This window comes from Microtus oregoni, unplaced genomic scaffold (assembly GCF_018167655.1).
Source record: "Microtus oregoni isolate MIOR12 unplaced genomic scaffold, Mior012 000005F_ref0000423, whole genome shotgun sequence".
Lineage (NCBI taxonomy): Eukaryota > Metazoa > Chordata > Mammalia > Rodentia > Cricetidae > Microtus > Microtus oregoni.
In genome coordinates, this window is record NW_024543064.1 from 6,189,822 (window position 1) to 6,201,844 (window position 12,023).

General features: G+C 40.2%; 1 protein-coding gene across 10 annotated transcripts in view; it reads right to left on the reverse strand.

Annotated features, from left to right (window-relative positions):
• The window catches only part of LOC121447913 (arginine-glutamic acid dipeptide repeats protein), a 372,377-nt gene that overhangs the window by 169,996 nt on the left and 190,358 nt on the right, over positions 1 to 12,023 (reverse strand). For all 10 annotated transcript variants that reach the window (XM_041651205.1, XM_041651199.1, XM_041651198.1 and 7 more), the window contains 2 exons: positions 8,910 to 9,015; positions 6,700 to 6,796 (listed from right to left, as the gene is read on the reverse strand). In XM_041651205.1, coding sequence (XP_041507139.1) covers positions 6,700 to 6,796; positions 8,910 to 9,015 — 203 coding nt within the window. The remainder of the gene's footprint in view (positions 1 to 6,699; positions 6,797 to 8,909; positions 9,016 to 12,023) is intronic.

The window sequence follows — 12,023 nt, forward strand, 5'->3', positions numbered from 1 at the left end:
CTCACAACCTGTGTTTTAAGTGAATGGCTGTGTACAGTTCTCACGGTGGTTTCTCTAGGTGTAGCAATCACACAGAGAACTTAGCATAGTGCTGAGATCCTACTTGTACCCAGATCCCTTAAAGACTGACCTAAATACATCTTTACCCAACCAGGAAAAAAGTCAAAACATTCTTTTGACGTTTTTTAAAATTCATTCTTTAATAAGCTGGTAAATCCATTCATTAAAAATTCTTATTTTTGCCGGGCGATGGTGGCGCACGCCTTTAATCCCAGCACTCGGGAGGCAGAGGCAGGCGGATCTCTGCGAGTTTGAGACCAGCCTGGTCTACAGAGCTAGTTCCAGGACAGGCTCCAAAGCCACAGAGAAACCCTGTCTCAAAAAACAAAAACAAAAAAAACAAAACAAAAAAAAATTCTTATTTTTTTTTACTGATGTGTTTAATGCAACTAATTTTTCTTCAATCATTTCTTAAATGCCAAGATTATATGTCATTTTTAGTTTCATTTTCACAAGCACCTTTTCTTTTAGCTTGTAATGCCCCTTACATCAGACATTGTTTTAATGAGAAGTATTAACTCTCTGAGTGTAGAAGGCTTGTGTTATTTTGTTTTTCATGGTAAGCTACTAATTAATTCATAGCTATGTAATCAGATAGACATTTTGTCTTATGACTTAATATACAAGCAACTTTTTAGAATGTGACAAAGTCCATAAAAAAGAACATGTCCTATTATCAGAGTGCAAGGTTCAGCAGTTTCACAATCTAGTGCTTAGGAAAGAAATAACTGAGGGAAGCTGTAGAAAACTCACCTGAGACAAACTGCCTGCCCTCCTGGAGCACACAAGTCACTATAACCCATGCAGAAAACAGACTGTCTCTGATCTCAAATAGAAAAGTCAACATGAAGCTGGGCAGTGGTAGCACACGCCTTTAATCTCAGCACTTGGGAGGCAGAGGCAGGAAGATCTACCTGAGTTTGGGGCCAGCTAGTCTACAGAGTGAGTTTCAGGATAGGTTCCAAAGCTACATAGAGAAATCCTGTCTTGAAAAATCAAGAAAAAAAAATTTTTTTTTAAATAAAAAGAAATTAAAGTCAACATGAACTTCTTCCATCAATTGGTAACACGTTCAATGCAACCACTAGGCAAATGCCAGCATTGTTTCACAGAAGGAAACATGAAAACACCAAGGTTCCTGTGAAAAAGCAAATTATTTTAAAAGGGAGAACTACTCCAGACATTGGGACGCAGGATAAAGCTTATAATACAGAGTCCCTCATCTGCTAGCAGAGCAATAAGGAGCTAAACAATGTGTGGACAAAGACAAGGACAAAGCATGCTGTGCAGCATGCACTACTGTGTGTGGATAAAGCGATAAAGATGTTCTAACTCCGCCCCAAAAGTGCAACTGCAAGACAGAGAGCTCTGCAACACATGAAACTGTTTTTTTATTAAAAAAAAATTATTTATTTGTCTATTTGTCTATTTATTTATTTATTTATTTATTTATTTTGTATGCAATATTCTGTCTGTATGTCTGCAGGCCAGAAGAGGGCACCAGACCTCATTACAGATGGTTGTGAGCCACCATGGTTGCTGGGTATTGAACTCAGAACCTTTGGAAGAGCAGGCAATGCTCTTAACCACTGAGCCATCTCTCCATCCCCAATAAAACTTCTTAAGAGACCTCTATAGAGTAAATTAATCCATTTTAACCATAAATATAATGACAGCTGCTCATGGAAAAATGATGAAGTAAGTGAATTCAGGTGAACTTAATGAAAACCAGAAGCTCTGAATAATTAGTCATGGATTCTTGGGCCCTGAGCTTCAGAAAATTTGCCCTAAGTTATCTTTCTAAATTATGAATCCCTAGGTAAGACAGTGGCGTGTAGCCTGAACTGCTTTGGTATATTTATTTCTTGTGACTACTAGAAATAGGAGACAAGACAGTGAGCAAGCTAGAAAATGGCAGCCACGTCAGGGCCATTGCTGACCTCTCCCAGCACACACTCCCAACCCCAGAACAGCCACACCACACATCAGCAAAGCACCACCTTAAAGGGGAAAGCAGCACAGCCAGCAAACTACCACATGACAGCGCTCTCCCAGGGCTGCATGTGCTTTCTATCCCAAAGCTGTGTGAATACACAATCAACCCGCCAAGAAATGAAATGCATGTAAACTAAATATCACCAGTACATAAATAACTCTATTATAAGCTTTTCTTCCTTGAACACTAATATTATAGACCTCACTGAGATTCAATAACTGAAAAAGAACATTAGTTAGGCCACCACATGCAAGGTCCTTTATGAGTGCTTTTCACATGCCTGCTATACTGATGTTAAGCCAGAAGATATATGTGCAAGTCATGAGGTCACTGCCAGGTATCGTGACCTGAGCAAGTATCAAAAGGATGATTCAAAAATCAACAAGTTTCATTATGTTCACAAAGCTATGTACCGGCAGGATTAGGCTGAAGTCATCTTGTTTCCGTCTGGCACTTTTCACTCTTATGTGACAATGTCAACCAAAAATTTTTCCCTGGGCATAAGGAAAACCCAAGCAGTAATTTACTCAAGATGCTGACTTTTGTAATGATGAATAAGGGTCATGAAATAAGAAAGCAGACTTCTACATAAAATTTGTCAGAAACATAAAGGTGAGGGATGGTCAAGGCCAAGGGTTCAAAACTGGCTGGTTGACACTGTTCAACACACTTCTCAACTGAGTCCAGACTGAGAACAAACCCTCTGGGGAAGGAGAAGCTAAGACACCACAACTTACAAAGCAAAGGCTGCAGAGAAATTCTGTTTTCCTTTTGATTTACGGTAACCGAAGGACAAAGCTCGCCTTTCTCTTTTATAACCAACTCTAACACTAGCTTGAAAGAAAAAATACAGACATCAGCTTCATCCCCAGTGAATCGGATGGCAGCCCAGTCAATGGCTGCACACGGCATGAGTCCATGTAACCGAGTCCTTTGATCTTCGAAAGAATGGTGCTAAGAGCCAACACTATTGCCTTTTTCTTTTTCCTTTTTTGTCCTTTGGTTTTCTTATTATACTCATTTGATCCCCTTTCATGTGCCCACGAACTGTTTTATTTGTATCCCTTCAAAACTGAATTTATCTATAGCAGTGCTGGTTTACATGTGTCAGAGAAGAAAGCACTCTTTTCTGTGGGTTAGCTATAAAAAGAGAAATTGGCAGAAAAGGTTGAATCTCAATCCTCAATCATCCATCACCTCTCATTCACCAAAATGTTTAAGTACCCTAACCATGGAGAAGAAAGAATAAACTGAGATGACGAGGACTTTGCTATTCTGCCCTGTTTTATAATGGTAGAGTAGCAGGCCTTCCTGTGGTGAGCATACTACTAGGGAGAATGGGGTTAGAGCCATACACTGAGCATCAGGCTACGGAAAAGGCCAGGGTTCAACAACATTTACCAAGCCGGACCAAATAGTGACAAAATGACTGCTTATCATCCAGTCGTCAGGTCACAAAGGGACGCTTCATTTAAGCCCAATAAAGCAAAACTAGGGGCTGAAAAGATGGCTCAGTGGTTAAGAGCACTAATTGCTCTTGGGACCCAGGTTCAATTCCCAGCACCCATATGGAAGTTAACAGCAATAAGTAACTCTAGTTCTAGGGACCGACACCCTCATGCAGACAAAACACCAATACATGCAAAATAAATAAATGTCCAAAAAATAAAAACAAAAAAAACAAACTAAAACCACTAAAACTGGAGATATTTCTTTAATAAGAGGTGACGGCTACACTTATTTGTGGTTATCCAATACCAAATGGTCAGTCTAACATATAAACAACGTTATATAGACTGGGCAGGCTGTATTTATATATTTAGGAATACATATAATACATATTTGTCTGTAACAACAATAAATTCAAAAAAGAGGCCATGAAAGTGAAAATAAACAAGGAAAAAAATATAGGGCAGGCATGGAGGAAAGAAATCAAAGTGAGATGGTGTAATATATTATAATTATATTATATTACAATTATATTATAATCTCAAAAAATAAATCATTAAAAAAACTGGAGATGACAGTTTTGTAGAAAACCTATTACTTTTTGGACAAATTTTAAGATAATATCACAAGAGGATTAAAAACCTAATGGTCAGAAAGGATTCTAGTCAGACACCCTGAAGAAAGTACAGCACATATTGCTACTGGAGAAGTCAAGGTACAGGGCCCATGACAGGGGTTTATGGCTTCCCACTTCCAGGAGTAGTGCAAGCCTATTTAGAGTAATCCAAGTCTATCTGTGTCTAGCTAGTATAGTCGTTTATTGTTTGTATTTTGATAAATAAATCTTGCCCGAAGACCAAAGGAAAAGCTAAAGCCTCTAGAGTTCCAGTAATGGTGGCACACACACCTTAATCCCAGGATTTGGAAGAACGAGGTAGAATCTCTGTGAGTTCAAGGCCACCCTTGGCTACACAAGATCAATGCAAAAACAAATCCAGGTGGTACCACACATCTTTAATCCAAGTGCTAGGGAGTCGCACGCCTTTGATCCCAGAACTAAAGGGAATATAAAATGAGAGGAGAGAGAGGCTTAGTCTGCTTAGTTTGCGCTCACCCAGCCTTGGTACAGGTAAGGCTTCTCTACTGGGTTGGCTGCTCTGCTTTTCTGGTTTTTGGCTAGAACCCCGATTTCTAGCTCTAGGTTTTTATTATTTGTGCTACAAGCCGGTGTTATGGGAGATAAACAGTTCTAAAAACTGGGTAAGAATTGTTCATCAAATCTGAATGGCATTAAGAAACCTTCAAATATATTCATTTCAATTGTGTCAAAACATTTTGGACAACCAATTACACCTTACATCATCTCCTAAACTAGAATCTCAAGTCCTTTAAAATCATGACCTCAACCAGTGAGGAGATAGAAAAAGCAGAAGGCAAATGAGGACAAATGCTAAATTAGTCATCTGTCCTCCATTATCAACCTAGTCAACTTCCATCATCATGCTTTGCTCAGCATGTAGGCTTGTTTAAGCTCGGGAGTCCATACAAAGAACATACAAAGGCTTATGGGAATCTGGGGCTTATAAACCACCACATTCTCAAAATGAAGTAAGAGCTCTGTAAAAAGTCAAGTTTAACATACACACCCCTTCCCTGTGGCACGATCCCCACTGCCTGCCTGTTTTTACATACTTATTACAAGAGAACAATTTTAGATATTTAAATAATTAAAAAACAAAAGGACAAAATAAAATGTAAATAAAACTCTTACTTTTCATTTTTAAAAAAAGCTCAACTGGACCACAGCCAATGCATTTATTTATGTGTTGTCTCTGAATTGGTCCAAAGTGGCTCAGATGAACAGTTGAGACAAAGGCCATTATGACATGTATCTGAGACCCAATGTTTGCAGAAACAGTGCTATATAAATGCTGCCACTCTTCTGCCCAAGTAACTGGCTCTATCGTTGCAAGCTTTGCATGAGACACCCCAGGCATGGTGGCTGAACAGGTGACAGGTGAGGACTAGGCAACTATGGTTGCATCTCAGTTTAAGTAGCTCAGCTAAAGTCAGCAAATCTCAAAGGCTTTTATTGTACCCATATTCTTTAACAGAGATTAAGGGTTTTGTTACTATTTGGCAAAACCTTATTATTTATGATTTACAGAGAGGTAAGTGATGATGTTAGCTACCATACTTCTTATGTCACTTAAGTGGTGGAGTGATATTTCACATGTATTTTAATAACTAGAGCCTGCCTGAAGTTCAGAGTAAAAGAGCCTCACAGGCTAGCTTTACAGACCAGGCAGCAAAAACACAAACCTTCAATCCCAGTGCCCACACTAGTTTGCCATAGAAACTAGGCGATGGTGGTGCACACACACCTTTAATCCCAGCCCTAGAGAAGAATATAAGACAGGAGGAGACAGCTCTCAGACACAGTCTCTTTCTGAGATTCCTGGAGGCAAATCACCATTTCAAACTGAGGTAGAGGTAAGAATCAGTGGCTGGCTGCTTTGCTTTTCTGACCTTCAGGTTGAATCCCAATATGTCTCTGGGTTTTTATTAATCATGCTACAAAGAGGTTTCAAATCAGCCAGACATAGAGACACAATGTGTACAGGTGGTGAATCCTGGCACCGTGCTCTGGAGAAGCAGAAGTGCACACTTGCTTTAAGGCAAACCTGTCTGACATCACAGCAGGGAATGATGCCCTTCTGTTTCAGACTGCATCTTCAATATATTCCCCACTCTTCAGCATGCTCTTTAGTAAAAACACTGAGAAATAAGAAAAACTGGAAGAAGAGCTATTAAAAATTTCTGTACATTCCTAGGTTTTCTATAATTAACATGCTGGCATGTTTGTTTTATCTTTTTTTTTTCCTTCCTCCATCTTTACTAGCAGTAGGACTTGATCATTACAAAGTTAACCTCAGATCTTCAGACTTTTTCCACCCTAAAAATTTTACCAAATAATACTAGGATATTAACTTCCCAGAAACACACACTAATTTAGACAGTATGGAAACGAATCAGAACAAAGATACAGGGAGAGCCACAGTGGGGTTGGCAGAGAGCCCAGAAACCTCTGGAACCTCAGCAACCCCAGCGAACCACTGTTGGTTCTGATAAAAACAATGACTGCCAAAGCAGATCAGAGCCAAGTCAGCTCCCACCCTCCAGCCTCTCCTCACCTCAGGGCAGCAGCATGGTACGTGTCGACATAATCAGAAATGAAGAGCTCTCGGTTCTTGATGACTGGATCTGTGATGACAAGTTCCCTTCCAGAGTCTACAAGCAAAAGAAAAGAAGTCAGTTAACTAAATAAGAAGATATTAAAGTAAAGTTCCCAAAACAAGAAGAAAATTTTTGCAAACCTTTTTCTCAAGTTTACCTCCTATTAAAGACAAATACCAAAACATAGTTATGACCAAAATACAGCCACTAGGAAACGGGATATGTAGTAAGAATAACAGAACACAATGTACAGCTGCAACAACTGACAGACTGTTCACAAAGTCCTTCTGTGTACTGAACCTTAAAAAGCACAATGAAAATGAAAGAGAAGTGCACTGCCACATCCCAGCAACGTGTTAACTAATTTTTGAGACGAAACAACTTTGTTTTGTTTGTCTGTAGCCTTGGACCCTGTCCTGGAACTAGCTCTCGTAGACTAGGCTGGCCTTGAACCAACAGAGATACACTTGCTTCTGCCTCCTGAGTGTTGGGATTATACCTCTTAATTTTATCCATTGTTTTATTATGTGTGCATGTACATGTGTATGTGCTTATATCTGGGCAAGCTTACTTCATAGCAATGTGTGTAGTGGTCAGAGGACAACGTGTAAGAGTCAGTTTTTCTTTTCTACCAAGTGGGTCTGGGAACTGAAGACAAATTGTCAAGATTGGCAGCAAACAGCTTCAGCTGCTGAGCAATTCTGTTGGCCCTACAATATACAATGAATACATGTAGATAACTTGTCCATTTTGTTTTCTCTCTGCATGTCTGTTTCTGAGGATGGCCCTGAAGTCACTACAATACTGAGGCTGCCTTGAACTCATAAGTCTCCTTCCTCTCTCCCTCCCAATTCTGAGATTATAGATACACACCACCACATCTGGCCCCCATCTATTTGTTTACTATCAAATATTTTAAAATGCAATGAAGCCACAGGACTGGGACTGAAAAGAATTATTAAGCTACTATTTTTTTTTTACAAAGATCATAAAAGTTAACTGACTTTTATCTTTTCAAAGATGTTTTTTAAAAGTCCATGAAAAGTGGACTTTCCACGGGGCAGGAAACCCTGACTGCTCTTAGGGCTGGAGAGGGAGGGGGAGGGGAGGGGGGAGTGGGAGGGAGATGGGAGGAGGTGGAAATTTTTAATGAATAAATAAAAAAGAAAGAAAAAAAAAAGTCCATGAAAAGTTCACCATGGCTGAGGTGAGTGGGGAAACACAGACAGCATGTCCTTGGCTGCTCCAACACAACCTCCCATAGCCTCTCTAAGCTCACTCTCCTGAGACAGAATGCCAGGGCAAAGCGCCTCCCACAGCCTCAGGACGACTAATGGAATTAAGGAGCACAAGGCAACTCTCAAGACCAGGTTTTCAAAAAGCTACTACACACTTGCATAAATGTTGCACGCAGTACATTTATACAGAGCTTACATGTTGATAAAGTTCTGATCCAATATATGAGACCAAAGGCAAGTGTGGAAATCAGCTGCCAAAAACCACTGTTTCTGAAGGCAGCTCTTAATTTACATTCCAAAGTGTAACTCAAAAAGCTTTTCTTTGAAAATGGGCTCTGTCTGCCTAAAATGTAGGGAAGCACAGCACATGAGCTCCTGGAAGGACAAGGAACACATGCACACAGGGCTTTAACACTACCAGTCACTAAGTTAAACATAGGAGCCTAAAGAACTATACAACTGCTATTTTTAAAAATATGTGCATTAGTACAAACTTAGAGGGGGCTTTCTTGATATTTTTTTGGTATTTTCTTCAAGATTTAAAAAACATATATATGCATGTATGTGTTTTATGTGCACCAGGTGTTCATTGAGGCCACAGGCATTGAATTCACTGGAACTGGAGTTATAAACAGTTGTGAACTGCCTGGTGTGGGTGCTAGGAACTGAATCTGGATCCTCTACAAGAGTAGTAAATGCTTTTAATCAATGAGTTATCTCTCTAGGCCCCCCTCTTTTGTTGTTGTATATTGTGAAGGAAAATGGAAAAATTGCAAAAGCATATGTAAAAAGGACCCAGCAATGTTCTTTTTAACAAGCTCTTTTGAGAGAAATTCTACCAGAGGCAATCTCGGTTTAAATGATGTTTTAAAAAAGAACTTTACCCAAAGCTAAGATTGAAAAGTACGGCATCGTGAGGGAATACGTACCATTTTCATTATGCCGATCCTGAACCAAATGCTGATAGACAGAATCTGGAACTTCAGACTGACGGTAGTACCATTTGACGTTCATGAGTAGATGGTCCCTCTTACTCTGAAAAGGAAAATCTAACAGCATTAGGAACAGGTTTCAGGTGCCTCCAAGTGCATATCATACGTACGACCAAAAGTCCTCTACACAGTGGATGGGCAAAAAGCAGGAAACACAGCAACCACCAGCAGCACAATACCTGGGTCCCTGGCCACCACACCCCTCAGGCCATAATCCTCAAAACTGCTCATCTCAAGAAACAAGAGAGACGGATCCTGAAGCTTCTCAGCACGACTCACTCACTCACTATCACATTTTTTTAATGCCAATGCAGAGCTCTATATGGTACATATTTCTAGCTTAATCCTTGACCATCTTGGTAAATAACAATCAGAGCACACTATCGAGAAATATTAAAAGTAACAAGCTGGAAAGAACTTACCCAGAGACACCTGACAGTCTCTTCCCCTCCAAGGTTTGCCTGTGACAAACTGTCTCAAATTCTCCCTCCACTGTGGGCCACAGAACTGTATGGAAGTCACTGCTGCATGCCAAAATCACAAAGCACACCACGGGTAACAGGTGGTGATGAGAATGTATATCCATACAATAGGACCTGCCTTATTACCTGACTCCCGAGGACAAAACAGCTTACACATAACTACTGGTAAAAAATAAAGAGCCCCATGTTGACCATCATCCTTTAAGTGTGTATAGGACAACTAATCACATATTTCTAAAAGTTACCTTGGTTCTCAGCTCAAACAAAAAGGCTATAGGGTACAGCTTCAAGTACATTGCTTGTGTGCTAGGCTATGAAACAGCTCAACTCAGCAAACACTGAAGTTTCCTGGGATTCATAAAGTAGTTTTAACCCGAGGTAAAGGCAGTACAGTCCCCCTTGACAGCTTCTACCTTTTTCACAGGCTCACTGACCAAAGTGCAGAGATCAAAACTCAAAAAAACTGCCTCATGTTTGTAAAGAGAACAGCTTAATTCTGAACTATGGCAGGAATCTTTAATAAAAGAAGACCCACCTTGGTTTAATAAACAGGCAAATATAGTTTGAACTGAAAGACGAGCACAGGCAGGGAGAGAACTGTTGCAAGTCTCAACGTTAACTCAGAATGTGGAATGCTATCCCACAATAAATATCATAAACATCGGGATTCTTGCTTTGCAGCAACTGTCAAACAGGCATGACCACAGGAAGAGGGTATCACTGCTGGTTTACATTAGACAGACTATGTATACAAAGGACCGTGTGTAGGCCATGGATTTTACTCATTCATACTTTTACACTGAAAAATTTAATGGCAAAAAATTAGCTCATATTGTTTATTCTACAGAAGAAAAACTGAGGACAAACAGTATAAGAAGGTTCATAGAAAAAGTGCTGACTGTAAGAGTTTAAAGAAGGGAGCAGCCACCTTCTTTGAGACACTATGAAAGGAATGTGTACCCTGGGGGAAAAAATGAAAAGGACCTCAGTGCACTCCTTCTAAGCAAAGGCAGAGACCAGAAAGAAATACAGACAGGAAAAAGAAAAAAGAAATACAAGACAGACCAACTGGGATACCAGCACACAGCACAGAACACCCAATGCTGAGACTGAAAAGAAGCTGAGCACTGGTGTGGTCTGGCCCTCAATAAATTTACAAAACTCAAGAGCAAGACTAAGATGACACTGCTAGTAAGGAAAACAGAACCCCTGAGCCTGCAGGGAGCAGCATAAACTCACCACAATAAGAGACAATACTGGAAATAGACTCGTCTCTTGACTACTGACACATGGCAGGGTAATTCTGTTGCCCTGCCATTGTTGGATGTAGCACCCTCCGCAAGTTGTGGCAGCTAAAAATGTCTCTAAGCATTGCTAACTCTCTCTGTGTGTGGAGAAATGAAGCCAAAGTTGGTTGAAAGCCATTGCTGTTGTCGTCATTGTTGTTATTGTTATTTATAGAAGCCAAAGCACAATGGTCATGGAGACCTAGTCCAAGCACTATAGAACAGAGGACACAATTAACTAGAAAGCACAGGAAAGACTGTCGCGATGAACTCCCGATGCCATCACTACCCATATCTGTGTGACTCTGGTAACTTTCTAAGATCTTGAGTTTCTCTTTTGTACTGTAAATGAGAATAATTTAAGGAACTGGTGGAAAATGTAAAGACGGCATCAGATACCAGGTAAATGTTTAAAGGAAAGCCCCACCATCTGTCAGGAACCCTGTGGGTAAATGTGGAGCCATTCTCCCTCCAGAATGGCTTGTATAAGGGTGGCGTTGATCTCAGGCAGATGCTCACCAGGTCCCACTAATGGAGTACTTCCCAGAGTAGCCAGAATTCAGGGTACCAGCAGCCCCAGGAACTGTGCTCTACTATCTAAGCATCTACTCATTACTGAAACATACCTAAGAAGCCTGAAAACCTGCACGGCATCAGAAAGACTCTCCAGGTTCAATGACTGGCAATTTTAAGTTGTCTGTTTTTTCTGAACCTAGCCAGAAATTCTGGAAATTGTTACGTGTGCCATTTCTACATTACTAGTTAATAACTGACACAACTAGGCCCATTGATTTCACACAATAAAACAAAAAACCTACTCTGGCTTACTTGTAAACAGACCTGCAACTCTTGAAAAGCTTTTGGAGCTCCTGATGCAGTCCTGTCCAATGGCCAGGGGGCGGCAGTATTGTGTCAAAAAAAAAAACCCCACCAAACAGCACTTAAACCCATACTTCCATTCCACAGATACAGCACAACAAAAAAGGTGGAGTCAAATGAAACTGTGTTCTAAATAGGCCAGCAATTTAATAAAAGACTAACAATAGCGGGTTATTTCAGAGTACTAGGCTAAAACTGTAAGGTACAGACTGCAATTCCATCTGCAACCACTAGTTACCTTATTGTCCTAGGGTCCTCAAAAAGCGAACAGATGGGAAGGCCAACTGATATTTGGGGTCTCTTCCCATGTTAATAACTATATTCTGTAGTGATATTTTAATTGGATTTTAATAGATAAAGCTTGCCTGAAGATCAGAGTACAAAATTAAGCCACCAGAGGCCAG